General features: G+C 52.1%; 1 protein-coding gene across 1 annotated transcript in view; it reads right to left on the reverse strand.

Annotated features, from left to right (window-relative positions):
* Nucleotides 1–316: 316 nt before the first annotated feature.
* Nucleotides 317–19,451, reverse strand: part of adamts18 (ADAM metallopeptidase with thrombospondin type 1 motif, 18) — a 55,242-nt gene continuing 36,107 nt past the window's right edge. Inside the window, exons 13-23 of the mRNA XM_042340381.1 lie at nt 16,823–16,995; nt 15,328–15,458; nt 14,885–15,008; nt 14,020–14,264; nt 10,462–10,603; nt 9,934–10,060; nt 4,846–5,050; nt 2,532–2,741; nt 1,696–1,941; nt 1,097–1,241; nt 317–562 (exon numbers count right to left, since the gene is read on the reverse strand). Coding sequence (XP_042196315.1) covers nt 447–562; nt 1,097–1,241; nt 1,696–1,941; nt 2,532–2,741; nt 4,846–5,050; nt 9,934–10,060; nt 10,462–10,603; nt 14,020–14,264; nt 14,885–15,008; nt 15,328–15,458; nt 16,823–16,995 — 1,864 coding nt within the window. The 3' untranslated portion in view covers nt 317–446. The remainder of the gene's footprint in view (nt 563–1,096; nt 1,242–1,695; nt 1,942–2,531; nt 2,742–4,845; nt 5,051–9,933; nt 10,061–10,461; nt 10,604–14,019; nt 14,265–14,884; nt 15,009–15,327; nt 15,459–16,822; nt 16,996–19,451) is intronic.

Here is a 19,451-nt window from a genome sequence, read left to right on the forward strand (position 1 = left end):
AGGAACAACAATCAAACATGGACCTTGACATCCGAATCCTCCGGGGAACGGAACGAGTTCATGTCCACAGCTGTTCGGCGTAAGAACCCAGACGTCTTCTCGCTCTCTCGTTAAAAGTCTTTCAAGCGATTCCGGGAGGGGGGGGGGGGATCCGCTGCGTCCGTGTTGGGAAACACCCCCCCTCCCCACCCAGCGCAGGCCCCACCCCTACATCAAGCCAAAAAGGCGGACGCGCACACATAGATCTTCCTCTGAGCGAAGCGGGGCGCGGGGGGGCGGGGGGTGGGGGGTCAGTTTGTGTGTCCGAGGAAGGTGGAAGCTTGGCTCTTCTCTACGTCTCTTGGCCCCCAAATAAATAAATTACTGCCGTGGGGAAAAAAACAAAAAACTAGGCTGGAAAATAACCGGGTGCGTGCCAGCGGCTGGGCTGGCGGTGACATTTCCCGCTACCGGCCTCGTTTGCTGCAGGATTTGCAGCACTGTTTGCCGTAGAACTTGTGTCCGCACACTCCGTGCTGAGGCACCAGGTGACACCAGGAGAAGAAGTCAACGCAGCTCAGGTCTGGCCGGTCGGAGAGAGAGGGAGAGAGAGAGGGGGAGGGAGAAATCAACAACAATAATAGCAACAGCGTCCTTCCCATTTGGATGACGTCTTGGAGCACTTCATAATAATAATAATAATAACAATCCTTGTATTTGACACAGTGCCTTATCGCGGCATTGAGACGTCTCAAAGCGCTTCACAGAATATACCGTAAAGTGGAGTGACTTTGTATATGTTGTGGTCGAAACGCGGCAGCCGATCGCGCACAGCAGTGTACCCGCAAACAGTCGTGGACCGAGTGACCAAATTATTATTTTTTTGGAACGGACTATTACCCCCGGAAAGCGATCCGCCAATCGACTAACAACCGGGTTCCTACTGACCGCTGGTAAACAGAGGCGCGTGTGTGGAGTAAGGAAAAGGAACCTAAGTCCGCTCGCTTGCGAGGCGAGCCCACTAGCCACGAGGCTACGGGACTCCACAAATGGCACAACTCTGCAAGAGAAGTGGGATTAGAGGGGAGCGAGAGAGCGAGCGAGGCTACAGGCTTACCTTTCCTGGGGGATGGGCAGTAGTTGGTGTGACAGGCCCTGGACGTGGCTGGCCTCTGGTGGGGGAGACACCCGGTTGCTGGTCGGCCCTGCCTCAGGCAGTGTGCGGAGCGTGTCTGCACCCCTCCCCCGCACGTCACTGTACACTGGACACGGGAGAGGATCAAAGTTCACGGACATTAATTCCCCTGCGCCCGACAAGCCAATGCCACGTCAACACATCTCGTAGGGAACTGGCCTCAGGGTTAATAATAATAATAATAATAATAAATAATTGGCTGTGTTTTTTGTGGGCGAAATATCATTACTATCGTTATGCCCAGCAATGCCCCACAAACAGCCGTAAAGTGAGCGACCAATTTTATCTGGAGTGGTGTGGGAGGGTGGGCGGGGTGGGGGTGTGGGGGCTGGTTGAGGGGGGGTGGTTACTGGCCAGGACAACGGAAGAGAGAAACTCCCTTCTCGTGTCTCGTGGTCTTTAAGGTTCGGCTAAACGGCTTAGACGGGAGAGCTCGGTTTAATGTCTTGTCCAATGTCCAAAGGAGCGCACCAACCGCCCCCACCCACCAAGTCCACCCCCTACCCCTCCACCCTACGTACCTGTTGCCACGGAGACGCGTACCAGGCGGAGGCGACGTTGCTGAGCACCCGTTCGGCCGTGGGTTTGGTGGGATTGTCTGGTTTGGTGGGACAGGCTCCCGGGTTGCAGCCTCGCTCCAGCTCGGCCTTGGGTTTGCTCAGGTGTCGGCAGCGTCGCTGCGGGAACTCCACGTACTCGCCGCTCACCGTCTTCTCTGCGCACTTCATCACCCGCTTCTGCAGCCCGGCCCCGCAGGACACCGAGCACTGTGACCGCAGGCAGGGAAACACCAGCAAACAATCAACACAAGGTCCACACAAGATCGGTCTGGGTGAAGATAGCCCTTTTCCCAACCCCTTCCCCATACCCCCGTCTCTTCCAGAACACCTGCTCCACCATCCCGTCTGCTTTCCATTCCCCCCCCCCCCCACAACACCCCAAACCCCCATCACAACAGCACCAACAGATTACATTTGCAAGAGGACGTCCCAAGGCGCTGGACAGTCAGGGATTTGGACCCAAGCTGGAGGTTGGGATCAGGAGGGAGTGGAGGGCAGGGAGGGTGGGGGGTGACCGAAGGAGCGGTCAAAGTGGAGGGTCTTGAGACTTGCCTTGAAGTAGACGAGGGAGGGAGTGGGGTAAAGGGACTGTGAGATGAGTTTCCAAAGGGTGGGGGCTGAGAGGCTGAAGGCCCCACCATTGCTGGTGATGTGGGCAAGGTGGGCGATGTGGGGCAGGCCAGAGCCCACTATGCAGAGGGATGGTATGGAGCATCGAGCTGCTTTCTCGGGTAGGGGAACAGAGGAAAATCAGCCACCGTGAACCATGAGCCGCGAGAGCCAAGCTTTGCCCGAACCTCGGTCCAGGCTGACGTGATCCAACGAAGTCGTTCGTTTTTCGGGCATCTCCTCAGCACGCACACCTCCTGGCTCTTGGGCTTGAGTTTGGGGTGGCACTGGGGCCCGCTCCCCACCGCCGGGCCCCGGGGTGACCAGGCTGCGGGGGCCTTCGTGCTTCTGCAGAACACGTCGCGCTTCCGGAGGCCTCGCCCACACGTTTTGGAACACTGGGGACAAGTCAAGCGTTTTATGTTATAACACAATAACAACTTATGTTTGTACAGCGACTCTCACGTCGGGAAGACGTCCCAGAGCGTTGAACCTGCTCGCAGCATCGCAGGCCTCGAATTCCCCCACCCCACCCACCACCCCAATTACATTGTCTTCCAACTCAGTATTGGGGCTGAAACCTGGACCTCCCAACCTCAAGAGAAGGTCCAGTGATGATAATCATCACAATCCTCTCATTTTTACACAGTGCCTTCTACGCTTGGGAGGATTGTCGACCGGGAGAAGACACAGGAGAAACGCACGCTGTGGCGTGTTTAACCACCGAAAGCCTGTGCTGCATTTAAAGGGTTAAATCCAGATGAGTCTCTGAATAGTCTCTACACCAATGTCTCGTTGCTGTACATTACCACCTGCGTGATATTGCTGAGTGGGCTCTTAACAGGAGAGGAAACAGGGAAAGGCTCAGGGATTGGCTGGGAGCCACCTTTTAACGCAATTCATGAGCACGACTGTGCCGAGCACTTTACTGGAGAGTCCAATTCCCTTGATCCACTCCAGCGCTCATTGGAACTGTCTCTGCTGGAGCGCCCACCAGCGCTCCCAAGCAATTTACTGGCGAAGCACTGGATTAAAGCGACAAGCACCACGTTAAAATGAAAGTGGCAGCAGTGGGAGACCTGCTGTTACTTTGTGAATCGCACTGTAACAGAACACAAAACATTGCACTCTACAGTGAAACTTGTGAAGTGCTTTGGGTATCCTCCGGGGGTGGGGGGCGCGGGGGCGGGGTGGGGCTGGAGAGGCGGCGGCAGGGAGGCGGATGTGAGTGGGGTCTGGCTCCAAGGTGACGTGCCTGGCAACGGAAAGTCGGAATCGAGCCAGCGCTCTGTGACGGTCTCTCCAGGCTGGTTCCGGAGCCAGGAGGGTGCAAAGTATTCCAGGGCACTCACTGCTGATTACAGAACAGCCCAACCTGGCTCATCGGCAGGACCTGGGAGTGAAGACCAGTCACTGGGGGCAGGTAGTCCTCCCACTCAGCTCCTGTTAGCCCTGCAGCCAAGGGGGACGCATGGAATTCTCAGTTTGGTTTGGACACTGTTCACCACAGTGATGGGTTAACTACAAATAGCCAATCTCCTCTCATCACCTCACACAGGCACTCGCACTGGGAATACTTTCACTTGCAGTGAGAAATTACTGTTTGTACACATAGCCCTGGCTGCCAGTCTCTGTTAAGAATGGCTTAAGTACCTCTTTGTACAACAAAAGGTTCATAGACAAGCCCACGATGGGAGTTGACCATTGCCAGTAACTCAGGGTAAACAGTTTCCAAACCCCATCTCGACAGAAAAAGCTAAAAAGATAAACCCTCATCAAATATTGGACAGAGGACTAAACCACAATCATCACATATAATGACAGGAGCAATAACCTGTACCTCGTCACCCAGGCATTTGTCTTCAAGTCCCAATGCCAACTCCCCAACCCCCCCCTGCCCACCCCCAAAGAAATCATCTATCAACATTCACAGTCCCACACCCCCATGAAGAGAATGTGGCCAATTGATTGACCAGCGTAGGATGGACTGAACCGATCACTCGCTTCCCGGCTGTTTGTGGGGAGGTCGCTGTGAGCAAACTGGCCGCCCCCTTCGCCTATCGCAATAAACAATCACTGCACTTGACAGCAATGTGATGCAGCAGTTAATTTGGGCGCAGCAATTTTCCGAAAGAGCGCCGCGGGACCTTTAACTTCCATCTGAGCTGGTCTGACGCTCCCTCAGCAACGAAGCGCTTTGGGACGTCCTCCTGACGTGAAAGGAGTGACCCCAAAGGGAGGGACGATGGGTGAACTTCAAGGGCAGAGAGCCCCTCAATCCCTGACTGTTCCTCACCGTGAATGAAATCCTCAGGATTACCTATGGAGGGCAGCAGACAATAATAGAGGCACCGACTCAAACCTCACACTGAGGAACACAGGAATATGAACAGGCAGCAGTGCTGATAAGAGGACGTCAGCGGTTACCCAGCGTGTGGATCAGGGGGTCATGCGACCATCCAATGTGTGGACACTGTCATGTTGTTCTGCCCAGACCTTTACCTGGCTCCAGGCCCCGGTGGTCCACTCCGGGGGACACGCCTGGGTGTGACACGGCTGGAGCTGGGCCGGCGTGACGGGGGGGCACATGGAGCGCGGCACCGCCTCGTCCCGCTGGAAGGACGCCTTCCGGAAACACTGGATCTGCCGCGTTTGCTGGCCCCCGCCACATGAGCTGCTGCACTCGCTCCACTTGCCTGTCGACCAGCTGCGATTAGGAGAGGGGGAGGGAGAGAGAGAGAGAGAGAGAGAGGATTGGCAAAGGATGAAGAGCAGAGAGACTCCTGCGGGCCGCAGAATACGAGCAAACAGATGTCCAATTCTAGACAGCCCTCACTTGCCCCTTTGGAACGATCACATGTGGCTGTGGTAACATTCAGGAGCTGCTATTTATAACACGGAGGGAGGATGGGAAGTGCTTTGGGCTGTGCTGTTGCCTTCAGCATTAACCATTGAACAGCTCAGAAGGATTGGCATCAAGTGTTAATTGGTGGGGCGGTGGGGGTGTGGGAGGGCGTTCATTTTGTTCTCTGTATATCCCACCAGGCTCTGAGGCACCATTTAGAATGGAGAGCAGTCAAGGGGCAGCCTGGCTCATTGGGTAGCGCTCTCACCTACCCAGTCAGAAGGTTGTGGGTTCAAACCCCCTCCCACACACACACACACGCAGTGCTGGTCTTGTGAGGTAGGTGGGTGGGGGGGGGGAAAGAGAGAGAGTGCTGCATTGTCAAAGGTTCAGGGTCCAGTGGTGAGACTCTCTCTTTACAGTGTTGTAGGAACCCCCTCGGGATGTGAAAGGCACTTTACAGTATAAATGTAGACTTGCCTTCGCCGAGTCTCCAATGTGAGACTCTCTCAATCTTTACTGCTCAGTTTCAGCACAAAGTACAAAAGTCGTTAAACCACCCACAACCTTAACAACCCAACACGACTGTGTCTCAGAGGTAAGAATCCCTCTTTAAAAAAAGCGGTCTCGATGGTGAGACTCTCTAACTACTGCACCAGTTTGACCACCGAGGCACAAAAGCCATCTGTTGTGGCAGAACCCACTCACAACTTTTAACAACTCAACACATCTGCGTCAACTCGTGAGCCTTATCTCCAGCGATTGCCATTGCCAGAGCCTCTCCGTGGACTGACAGCTTCAGTTAAGGGAAACGGAGACTTATTTTGGCAGCGCATGAAAGATAAAGAGACCCGAGAGAGAATGCGCAATGGCAGAGATGATGATGATGTTAAATTAGTGCTCGGGAAATACAATGGGACACTGGCCCAGGCTGAGAGGAGATGTCACAAAGATTGCCACGTCAGCCAGATCAAAGTTTACAGAGAGAGCGAGACAGAGAGCAACACAATGAGAGACGGAAGTGCGAGCGAGAGAGTAAGAGAGCAAGAAAGCAAAAGAGGGAGCGAGAGAGAGAGAACAAGAAAGCGGCAGAGAGAAAGAGAGAGCCAGAGTGTGCCAGAAAAAGAGCGAGAGCAAGAGAGAGGGAAATGAGAGTGAGACACCGTCCCGTGTGAAATTGGTTATCAGCATCATGGCTGTTTGTGGGACGTTGCTGTGCGTGAACGCACTGTCACTGCACTCAACGGCATTTCATCACCCGTTCTTACAAGCAGCACGTCCACCCTCGCCTTCGCTTCTCAATCCCCACAGCCAGGATTTCTACCTTTTGCCAAAAGCAATACACTTTCCCTGACTAATGCAGCTCTTGCCAAACTTTCCAGATTCCAGATTGTGGGTAGCCTTAGGCCCTCCCTCCCTCCCTCCCATAATGCATGTTTCCGCTAGCATCAGTTCATACACTGTCCACAGAAAGCCCTGCTCCATCGCTGACAGCCATGTATCAGCCACACCATCAGTATGTTGCTTCAGGTATTTTATCCTCTGCTGACCTACCAGTAAGTAGGAACCTGGTTGTTAGTCGATTGGAGGATCGCTTTCTGGGGGTAATAATTTCGGGGGTAGGTACAATAAAAAAAAATCCCCGACTGTTTGTGGGAACGTTGCTGTGCGCCATTAGCTGCTGTGTTTCGCCCATAAAATATAGCCAATTCGCTTTACGGTGTATCCTGTGAAGTGCTTTGAGACGTGTTGAAGACCTGATAAGGCGACGTCTCAAATGCAAGGATTATTATTATTATTATTATAATATTTTGAGGACTTAGCTTCTGACTTGAATCCCTGGTTCCCACTTGCAGTGAGAAGCTAGGAACCTGTGCTCCCTACACAGCGACCTCTGGGCTTCCCAGTCCGCCTCCCGGTCGATCGAGTGCAATCGCAAGCACGAGGTCTGGCCGTGTTACAACAGAGTGCGGGAAAACAAAAATGCCCACTTCCTGCTCGTTGGGAAGGAAATGGGTCGAGCTTCCGGCTTCACTTCCTTCGTGAGGGTGCGCGAGACAGCTCAAGTGCAATTGTTCCAATGAAAATAAACCTGAAACACGAGCTGGCCCTAATAATAATAATAATAATAATCCTTGCATTTGATATAGCGCCTTATCATGCCTTTGAGACGTCTCAAAGCGCTTCACAGGATACACTGTAATGTGTAGTGACAGTGTTTTGTGGGCTTTCCTCTCTTCGGGGCCTGATTTGCAATTTCCCGGCAAGTTCTTTTCATTTAAGATTTGCCGCTCCCCCTCTCCCCCCCCCCCCACCCCCCACCCACCCTCCTCGCCCCCCCACCCTCCCCCCGCTTTTTTTTCTCCCCTTGTTATTACAAAGTGCTGAATGGACCCTGTCAGATTCTGTGTATTTAAGACATCAATACAATATTCCTGCAAGTTGGACAGGATCCCAATCACACACAGACATACACACAGACACACACACACACACACACACACACATATACACACCCACAAACAGACACACACACACACACAGGCAAGAGAGATCAAATCCATGTATTTATCCAATTTGTCATATTTTCCCGATCTTCCATGTTACGACTAAAACCCACAGGAAGGCGATTTCACCTGTCAAAGTCAACTCGTCCCACCAACAAACACTCACTGATTGAAACCTCCCAAAACCAAGCGCTCCCTACAGCTGCCTGTGTTATCCATGAGAGAGCCGGGAGTCAACCTGGCGCCTCCGGTAACCCATTCCCTCGAGTACTTAGAGCCCGAACTTCTGACACCTCAGGGCTGACGTTCCCCACGCAGTTCTTATATCATAAAACGCCCGTGTTATTTTATGATAATAATCCTTGTATTCGATACAGCGCCTTATCACATTGTTGAGGCGTCTCAAAGCGCTTCGCAGGATATACAAAAGTGTAGTGACTGTGTATTTTGTGGGTGAAATACGGCGGCCAATTGCGCACAGCGGCGTCCCACCAACAGATGCGGATTGAATGACTAAATATTCTTTTTTTCCGGCAGGATTTTTACCCCCGGAAAAGCGGTGATGCATCAATCCGAGCGCAAAACACAAAACACACCCAGTCACCGGAACCTTTTTGGTTATCGGCGCACCAGTGAGCAGGGCTGTGAGGGCTGGAAGCGGCGGCTGGAGAGGGAGTGAATGATGCCAGGGACAAATTGCCATTATGTACCAATTTCCTCTGCGAGGATCCTGCCAGAAATTTCTTGGTGGATTTGAGTGTGTCCTGTATTGTGTTACGTCTCTGGTTTAGGATATATATTGAAGGTGTAAGCAGTGTGGACTACTTTGACTTGATATTGGCCAACCAACTCAGCTCCTTGGCTCAGGCACAGAAACCTGTATCAGATCCAATAATTGTTTAGGGGTTCAATGTCGTCTGCGCAGGTTATAAAGCTATGGTGCTCTGGATTCCTTTCAACACAAGCTATTGGAGTGGGCCAACCTTTGACAACTGTCCAGTTGGCTACATTTGGGTGAAACAAAGCTGTGTAGATTCGCTTTCCTCAAGGAAGCGTTCAATCTCAGATATAACACACACACACACATCCGCACACACACACATACAAAGCCAACACAAATACTCCACAAACAATCATGTTGACCTGGCGATCTTTCTTAAAGCCTTTGGGGCTCCGAGTTCCACCTAGTCTTTGCCCCACTACTCCACAGCCTTGGTACATCCTAAAGCAATGATCTGGGTTTTACTAAAGCTCAACCCAGAGCTATCAGCTCCCCTCATTCGCCCCCCCCCCCACCCCCCCCACCACCACCACACAGTGCTCTGCTCTCTGAGCTACCTGGGACGCTCTGCTAAAGCCACGTGACTTATTGAACTCTTAGCACTCGCTGCCTGTATTACACGCCTGGCAAGATGTTGCTTTGCACCATCATCGAGTCCAATGCATTAGTAACCCGGAGAGATTCACCCACGGAGCAAAGTGAAACGCACAGAAGCAGCCTTTGTGTAACCTACACGTGGGGATATAGGCTCCAACTTGTTTGACACTTGAAACTACAAAGTGAAATCCATATAGCTCAGCAGAAGAAATTAGCTGGAGGGGGTGGAGGAGGGGAGAGTGCGGGGGTAGGAGTGGGGGAAGCACGGCAAATAGATGAGTCCGGGCCTGCAAGCAGCAGATAAAAAAAATTTAAGCCAAGTGGCTTTAACATCTCTGTGGAATTCCTCATGAACTTCCTATTGATACCATCACCCACCCCATCCCCCCACAGCACCCGTTGAAATGTTATTAATCATTTGGGTTTGCGACGCTGGTTGGCTAAACCCAAGAGATATTCAATGTAGTGGCCGCTAGTCATCAGGGGGAGCAAGCAGGGAGGGCGAGGGATGGGGGAAGAGAGTAGAGGAGAAGAGACAAGGCAATGGCAAGACCTGGGTGGTGGATAGGTTGATATGCTCACAGTCAGCGGTCACATCAAAGTCCCTGTCTGAACCCCATTTATTTCAGTGGAAACACGTTCACGCAGTGAGGTGGGGGGGGGGGGTGTGCGGGTCGTGGTGGGGTGGGGGGTGGGGGGTTGGTGTGATCCGTCTCTCTTTTGTTTGTTACCAAAATGTTGCGAAAGGCTTTGGTGAACGCGGGTTTTCCTTTCGCGTTAATGTTCCCCAGGCAGTCGGGGGTTCAAGGCGGTTGCCCGCCTGCGCTGTGCGTGGGCCTGTGGAGTTGTTGGGCTCTTACCTGGCGGGGCAAGGCTGAGTGTTGCAGGTGATCGTTCCCGTGGCGGGCCTCATCCGTGGCTCACACAGCGAGGAATTCACCTGAATGAGGTGGTCCTGAAGGCAATAGGCCGTGGTCATCATTTTACCTGCAAGGCAGACGGCAAATTCTTTTATTTTTTTTATTTAATTGGGTCAGCCGGGGGTCTGACACATCCAGAAACCCATCGCCGCTGTTTAAGAGTTCTCCAAACCCGAGCTGAGAATTCCACGCGTCCCAACTACACATGGAAGTCCCAGAGATAGATTGTTGGAATGGACCTTCTCTCTCTCTGGAGGGACAGACGCATCCTGGGGATCGGGGATCAGGAGGGGTGGAGAATAGGGACGCTGGTGGGGGGGGGGGTTGGCACAGGAGGGTGACAGAAGACGCGATCGAAGAGCAGGGTCTCGAGACGGGCCTTGAAGGAGGCGAGGGAGTCACTGTAAAGTGTAGTGACTGTGTGTTGTTGTGCAGGTTCACCCTCAGGCGAAGAGGGCAGTCACTCACCTCCAGCACACGAGGCAGAGCAATCGGAGCGCTTGACCAGCCAGGTGTGATTGTGCCTGGGCAGGGCTGCCTGGCTCTCATTCCCTGCCTTCGCTATCGTGTACTCCCAGCCGATCCCTGGGTTCTTCCCCTGTAAGAGGATCTGGAGAAAATATACAATACAATACATAAAATAAAGGCAGACAGGAACATAGGAACAAAGGAACTGGAGGAGGCCATTCAGCCCTTCGAGCCTGCTCCACCATTTCATTAGATCGTGGCCGATCTGTACCTCAACTAATCCTTTCAATTCCAATTTCCTGCTTTCTTCCCATATCCCTTAACACCCTGACCTACCAAAAATCTATCAAACTCACTCTTGGAAGGTGTGGATGGATCCAGCATCCACGGCCTATTGGGGGAGAGAATTCCAGATTTCCACCACCCTTCAGAGTGAAAAAAAATGCTTCCTGATTTCACTCTTAAGTGGCCTCTTTAAGACATTTACGTTATTGTAAATAAAGTTACTGCGGACTCCCAGCAAAAGCCGTCGAGTGGACTTTCTACACAGTGGCACGGAGATGCTTCACCAGTTAACATGTGAATTGCTTCCTGCAAGATTAGCAAAATGATAGATTCAGATTGATACTGGGAAACCTCGATATAATAAGGCTGAATGAATGGCGTGCTGTCCTTAAAATAGGTATGTAAGTGTCTGCGTGTGTGTGTGTATATTTGCGTGTGTACGTATGTGCGTGGGGGCGGGGGGAGAGGGGAAAGGAGAAGGAGAAGTGGTGGGTGAGAGCATGCGTTCAAATCTCAATCTGAGATGCAGGCTATTTATTGTTCTTCACCGTACGATGCCCATCAGTGACGGCTGGATGCACAGCTGGCCTGAGCTTGACTGTAAAGCCTGTGGCGTACCAGTGGGCAGACAGCCTTAGCCTGGCTCCCTCACTGCAGCAGCACTCCGCCACTCCGAGCAAGCCAGGCGAGCAGGGATTAAACAGCTACTATAGACAAGATTTGTCTTGTGATCTGTGTCTCAACCCACCACCAGAGCGTTGACCCAGCAGTAGCAGTCTGGCACGGCAGTTTTCAAAGCAATTATCAGAGCATTTTACGCTTAATGTGACTTAATCCGCTCGAGATCACCAGGGCTAAGTCCCCCGCCCCCCTCCACCCACCCTTTCCGAGGACCGGACACATTGACTCTACCAACTAACCAACCCTCACGCCAACCCCCAGTGTGTGTTTCATCGTGCAACCGGGAACTGCAACGAAACAAGCGCAACCTTTGGGGGGAGGGCGGGGGAGCGTTTGGCAAAAGGGGAGGGGGACATGGAAATAAGAAATTGTAAAGGTGTTGTCCTTTTTTGGGGGGAGTGGTGAGGTGAGATATTTGCAGGCTCGGAGGGAGTAAGGGAGAGAGGAAAGAAGGAAGGAAAGAAAGAAAAGAGAAAGAGGAAAAAAGACAGAAAGAAAGAAAGAAAGAAAGAAAGAAAGAAGACAGAAAGAAAGACAGAAAGACAGAAAGACAGAAAGAAAGAAAAAGGCAGAGGCGAAGGGAATGTCACACCTGAAATTCCCAGCTATCTATGCATCAACGTGCAGAACCCTCCCCAGCGGCCAGGCCAGACCAGGCTATTCTGTGGGCTACAGTGCGAGGAATTTACAAGCCAGCCTCGCTTACAGGCACTGACCTGCACAACTGCATCCCTGCAGAGCCTGACATTCCAGCACAGCCAGACACCCGCCAGGTAACAACTGGTCCCAAAACATACAGCTGCCAGAGAACAGAGAAACACCCTCAGGTAACCAGCTCCCTCCCCCCACCAACCCCCAGTTTCTTCGCAGGGCTCCGAACATCTGCCCTTATATACGGGCTCTGGCTGACAGCGAGGCCAACGAGTTCCCCTCTTTGAACCTTTGGGTTAGCGCAGTGCATTTTACAGCTTCTGAACACGCTCCGGACACGCGGCGCTGGGATGAGCTGGATTCTTTGTTAAAAAAAATGTTTAGATCACCTCTGAAGACAAACGCTCGAGGCGAAAGACAATGGCCGGGGCTGGGGGGTGTGGGGGGTGGTGGGTGGTGGGTAGAGGACAGAACACTCATACACTCACACATACTCACACTTACACGCACTCACTCACACAAAGACCCGAACCAAACAACAGAGCATCAGCCTAAACTGTGAGCTCAGTCGCAACGGGGGGGGGTATTCTGAACCCCCGCTACCTTCGGACTTGTACATGCCTCTGGTAGCAAATAAAAACAACAACAACAACAACAACTTGCATTTGCACGGATGCATCATTCACAGGGAAACCGAGACAGACCTGCGTGGCAAAGTGGGCGAGGATAAATTCCTTTCACCCCGGGGACATGGAATTCCAAACCCACGGCAGAGAGATAACGATCTTCTTCTAAGAATAAAACAGCAACAGCCTGAGGGACACTGTCCAGGTAACAATCCCGCAGGTAAAATTGATCACCCCCTCCCCCCCCCCCCCAGCTGTCTGCTGGACCTCTCTCTGACCAAAATTGCTATCTGCAATGCCTGCAAACACACCATCATTACGCTCAACAGTAATTACTGCTGGGCGTTTAAAGATGTTTTGACGTGATAAGGTCCGATAAAAATACAGATAATAAATAGTCTTTGCATCTTCTTTCTTTCACCCCTTCACCCCCGACACAAGGCTCAGCCCTTATATCCTCAGACCAATCGAGCATACACTTCATCACTGTTTGCCGGGAGGTCACTGGGCACAAAATCGGCTGCTGAGTCCGTCCACACAAACACACTGTGCTTTGAGGCGCCCTCCTGACAAGAAAGGCGCTGTGTCAAAATATGAGGACTGCGATTATTATTATATTAATATTATTATTAATAACAACAACAACAGCGGGAGAGAATGGGTTGCAGGGGAATAAAGGCAGCAGCACGTCACAGCTACAGGCTGCTCTTGAACTAGGAAACAGATAGTCGCTGTTTATTAACACGCGCTCTCGACTTTACTGATGTGCTTTTTTGACTGAAAATTTAATTGTTGTTGTTGATGTTTTAATGAAGTCTTGGACTTCGAGGTTGACCAGCCACATCTGCACTGATGTATTTGATGGATCTAACCCACTGCTCTCGGCTGAAACTCGCTTTCATCTCTCGAGACATAAGGAGGGGAGGCAGAGTCATTACATCATCCTGTCTGGGCTTTTAATGTCCGCACTGAAAAGGGAAGAAACACACACACACACACACACCACAGAGACAATTCCTTTTGTCACAGCCCGGCATCTAATGATGGCAATACGGCAGCCAGAGACCCTTTATTCCCACATCCCAGCGTGATTAAGCGCTCCCCTGTTTTGGGAGATCACTAAAGAGCCGGGATGACACAGAGCGGGACTGTAATTAAGGGTGATTGCATGCAAGCCATTCGCGCCCCCTCCATCTGACTGGAGTCTGCCGTTCACTGCCAACCTGTCACTGTTAATAACGCACAGGACACAAGAGATGGAATGGGAGCGGGAGAGGGATGGGGGAGAGTGGGGGCGGTGGGGGGAGAATCTTACTTCAAAGAGCAGCGTCTCATTAGTCGGTCCAGTGGAGTACAGGCTTTCTGGCTTGTTGAAGGAGCGTTGGTAGTGGAATGAAGCTCCCCCGAAGCTGAACTTGCCTGGCCAATCCACCGTCCAGTCTCCTGTCAGGTAGTATTTGTCTTTCAGGCTGCGCACTGCCAGGTAGCTCGTGGAAATGTCCAGCTCGTACAGACGGATGCTGCGAGCTCCAGCTGGCACCGTGACCACTGAGTAATATTCTGTGGTGGGGGAGGGTGGGGGGAGGGGGGGGAGGGGAAGGTGGGAGAGAGAAAACACAACCTCAACACTTGTCGTGAGCTGCGAATCCGTAAAATAAGAATTTCCGATGAATTCCGGTCACTTTTTTTTGAGTCTCGTACGTGGTAAAAGGAACGGGAGACACACTCCTCCTACCACATATACCTCCTCCCCCCACCACGTGCTAACCTCCCCCCACCCATCCCCCCCAATGCACACACACACCCCTACTCTCCCTTCCGCCAACACACAACTTTGCCCAAACCCAAGTTAATCATAACCCGTCCCTCCTTGTGGGGGAGGAAGGGAGGGGAAACCGGGGTCTCCTTGGAGCTGATCTGAACTCCAAGGTGATGTGCTAAGGCAACGGCATCTAGAGATCAAGACCACCTTCTGTGGCTCTCTCTCTCTCCCTTCTTTCATCCAATTCCCGAGCTAAGTGGGTCAGTCCACTGTACTCCCAGGGCCACTGCCAATGACAGTGGGGAGCTTGCCAGTGAGCCCCAATAGCTACCCCTGGACACACACACTCCAAGGGTCCCCCCACACCAAGCCTCGGCTCTCTCCTCCCACCTCGCACCTCACGATCTGGTGTACTTGCCGTTGGCTCGGTGCTGCTCGTGGTACTGGCCTCGGAAGAAGGTGCAGGTGGAATTGTCCCCGTTGCAGACGCCACAGGCGTCCACCACAGCATTTGATCCCAGAACGCGATCACATCCCACTGCCTGGAGCAAGAGAGGTCACAAATTACACTGCAATTTAACCACACGAGGCAAAGGCAGTACTCACTCCCACTGCAGAAAGAACTGTCTGTGGGGACGCTGCTGTGCGCAATTGGCTGCCATGTTTCGCCCACAAAATATACAGTCAATTCCCTTTACAATATACTCTGCGATGCGCTTTGAGACGTCTCGAAGACGTGACAAGGTCCTCGATCAAATGCAAGGATTATGCTTCTTATTCTTATTAGGATCTTGTGAACTTGGGTGGGAAGGTGGCGAGGGGGCCAAGTAAAGCAGGAAGGAGAGAAGCTGGGCATTTTACCTCGCAAATGCCATCGATGCAGACGTCAAACCTGTTCTCCACGCAGGGAGTGCCGTCCTTGACCTTGCTGGACATGGCAAAGAAGAAGTCAAAGTCTTCAGCGATGCAGTACAGCTTGCAGATGTCTTCCTCTGGAAACGCAGCACAAAGCAACGCGTCATTTCTTAAATAAGAAAAAAACCTCTCTCCCCGATTACCTCCTCCACTTTACCTGGGAAGCATTTGGGATGTCCTCCCGCCGTGAAAGGCGCGCTACCAAACGTAAACATTCCAGAAAAAATTGGGTCACTCACTGCTGTTGGTGGGGACGATGCTGTGCGCAAACTGGCTGTGGGGTTTCCCCCACAAAATACACAGTCACTATACTTTACAGGATATCCTGTGAAGCGCTTTGAGACGTCTAAACAACGTGATAAGGTGCTGCGTCAAATGCAAGGAGTATTTTAAGGGGTCGGATTGCGAGGGGCCTTGACCGGGGTCTGGTGTTGATCTCCCCAAGTGCGTCCCCACGACAAAGGGTGCCAGAGTGGGGAATCCTCAACACCAGAATGTGGGTGGTCTCTCGTCAATCACTGCGCTTAAACTCCAAACAACTGGCAATCCAGTTGTTCCTGTCAGATACCTGGATTGCTCCATCGCTGGGTCAGAGAGAAGAGCTCTCTCTGTGTTATCCTGTGGTTCAAAATCAACACCTTCATGTACACGTGCAATGACTGACAGACAGACGCTCTATAGAAAGGCTGAGAAAACACTCGGGCTTGCACCAGCTTGTCAGCAACTTACAGAGAGGCTCAAGGAAGACAGCCCGAGAGAACAACATCCAGCCTTTCCACACTCTCTTCCCCATTTCTCTCTCGTTCCCTCTCTCCCTCTCCCTCTCTCTCTCTCTCTCAGAATGATGTGTGTGTATCTGTGTGTGTGTCTCTCTCTTTCTCTTTTGCTGCTTGTCCTTGCTTGCTTACCCTCTCACCTCGTTCGAACCCCATCTCAAGTCGTACCTCTTTGCCTGCGCTTTCAGTCATCTTTTCCCCTCCTCCCCTTTTCCCAATCGGCTCTCATCAGCCCTCCCCCATCTCCCCTACCCCAACCCCCTCCACCAGCCCCACCATCGCCAGCTCAGGTGCCCGGCAATGGCTCATGACATGAAAGGCGCCGCGTGTAAATGTAAATTGTATTGTGTTGGATTTAAGGCCCAAAAGATGTTCCTGGTCTGTATCAGGTTAACCAGATCCATCGCTGGTTTCAGTGGTAAGAATTCTTGCCTGTCAGGCGCGAGACCCGGGTTCGATTCCCGGCCGACCCAAAGTTTTTTAAGACCCGTGTGGAGTTCAAACACCGACCGGCACAGACGAGTTGGATCGAAACGGCCTGTTTACTTGCTGTAACGTGTTCTATGTCAGGTCACCCCTAGAATTTACTCAACCCCGATGAGGAAAGAAAAGCCCTGATCTCCACGCCCCGCGACGCTGGCTTCCGCACGCACTGGGTGTTTTACCGTCAACCTTCAGGTAGGGTTTCCACTTGTAATACCAGCCTCGGAAGGGCCGGCTGTTGTACTCGGCACACTGCTGGGCTCGGAAGCTCACCGCGTGCCGCTGGCAGGCCTGGGCGTTGCACACGCGGTACACACGGCTGGAGCCGTAACAGAAACGTCCCCCGTACTGAGGCCTGGCAACACACAAACGGGGATGGTGGGATGCTGCTTCTTGTCGGAGTCCGCGAGTGTGTGTGTGTGTGTGTTTTGTCAATGGACCCGGCAGCCAATCTGAGCTCAGCCGTGAAGTGAATCAGGGTTGATGTTTGGGGGTTTTGTGGGGCGGGGTTGGTGGGAGCGGGGGATTGTTGGCCAGGACACCGGCAGAGAGAGAGAGAAACTCCCTTTCCCTTTTCGAGTAGCGCCGCAGAGATTTTTAACGTCCAATCGACATGCATTAAGTGCATCTCAAAGGGGGTTTTGAAGGACATGCTCAAGCTCTGTTTTTTTTTCTTGGTCAGCCATGTGTCTGACACGTGCGGAAACCCATTGCCAGTGTTTGAGAGTATCCAAAACAGACTGAGAGAGTTCCACATAATGTGGAACCTCCACGTGCAAATTTATCCCCTGCCTGGAACGGAATGCTCTCGCTCTCTCTCTCTCTGTACCCCCTGGAGGGATGCACCCTGCTCACTTAATTCCCGGAGAATATTAGACACAGGTTGGCGAGACACAAGACTTTGAGGGGAGTGAGGGGGGCGGGGGGAAAGTTGACCCTTCCAGTGTGGATAACTGCAGGCACTTGACCAGCTAAACCCGTACAACTTGTCATCGTGATCAGACAAGGGATGGGGGTAACCTGAGCGCTGGCTACACTGGGAAGGAAGACGGGAAAGGTTTCCTATTGCAAAGATCAACTCCCTCTTCCAATACGCAGGGTCTGAGCAGATAACCCGATGGGCAATCGGCATGAAAAAAATAAAATAAAACTCTGGTTGAGAAGGGCAGCTTTCTGTCACCAACAGACAACTTTGCATTTTCTGCTTTACCAACAAAAAAAAGAAGGGGGCCGTTTCGCAAACACTTGATTTATTGAGCTGCTTGTGTGCGCCACACACACCCGCCTTGGGGGCCAATCTTAAATCATTCCGGGAGGTTGAGTGAACGGGTTTTATTATTGGGATGGTGTCTGGCTTCCAGGATACTGCACACAGCTGTAAAAACTCCCAACTACTCACATCTGGGCTCAAGTGCAGGGTTAATCCGCCATCGAGCTCAGGGACTGGACACGACCGAGCCTGAAATTGCCCCAAGCTCCCTCTTCCCCCCACACCCCCCACATCTCTCTATCTCCCCCTCTCTCTGACCCAAAGGAAACATCTTGTCTCACCTCAGACACATGTCCTAATGGGAACATTAACATTGTGCTCAGCAATGAGTGGAGACGAGTCCAGGGGAAAAATGCTGGAATTGTGAATTCCAGGGCAATCCTGTTCTGAGCTACATTCCATCAACTGAGTCCAATGTGTGTGTGTGTGTTGGTGGGGGGGGATAGGGAATCCCTGGTTCCCCATCAAAGAGACAGTAAAACTCCCCCCACCCCCCCCACAAAAAAAACATAAGTGTAAATGGGAATATTTTCCCTGTGATTATACTGGAATAATTTCCTTGTAAAGCGATGGTGGTGGGGTAGTGCGAGGAGGAGGGGTGTGTGTGTGTGGGGTGGGGGGGGGGGGGGGGGGGGCGGGAGGTGGAATTGGGGAGATGGGAGGGCAATTTGGACTGCTTTACGTCACTTGTGATAATTATCTCCAAATTTCCCCCCAGCCCGCCCCACATACACATAGACACACACATTTCGCCCACAAAATACAGTCAATTCCCTTCATAATATATTCTGTGAAGCGCTTTGAGACGTGTGAACGACGGGATAAGGCAGAATGTCAGATGCAAGGATTATTATTATTATTATTACTATTTCCAAATGTGCGTCAGCCCCCACTAAGGGCATCAGGACACACACACACACACACACGGACACACACGCATGCACACATACACTCTTATCCGTGAAGTTTTTTTCCACATGTCATTCCGGTCACGTTAGGAAGGAACACGCCATCAGCGTGTATTGAGTGGAGAACGCCATGTGTGTGCCGAGTCTCTAACCTAATTTAAATTACAACAACCCGCAGGCTTGGAGTTTTTTTTTTTTGACATGGTCGTTTGATCACCTGCGCTGGAGAGGGAACAGCTGGCCGTGAGCGCTCGTGATTAATGACGGGATGGAAAGGGGGGGGTGGGGGGGGAACACATTGGAGCGTGACACAGGAGGACAGCCTCAACAAATTGAAGGCAGGTATTAGTGGAGTCATGCAGTGAATTGTTGAGGTTGACTCTAACCTAGTGCTCAGCCTGGCTCAGTCAGTAACATAGTCCTCTCCGCATCAGAAGGTTGTAGGCTCAAGGTACCCCACGTAAGGGGGGGGTTTGAGATCACATAGTCTAAGCTGATGCTCCAGTGCGAGGGGTGGGTGGGGGGTGGGGAGCGCACCTTTGGGTGAGATTTTCAAGATTCCGGTGGTGCTATTCGCAAAAGAGGAGGAAGTTTCTTTCCCCCTCTCTCGCTCTCTCTCTCTCCTGGTGTCTT

Source organism: Callorhinchus milii, unplaced genomic scaffold, assembly GCF_018977255.1.
Source record: "Callorhinchus milii isolate IMCB2004 unplaced genomic scaffold, IMCB_Cmil_1.0 Scaffold14, whole genome shotgun sequence".
NCBI lineage: Eukaryota > Metazoa > Chordata > Chondrichthyes > Chimaeriformes > Callorhinchidae > Callorhinchus > Callorhinchus milii.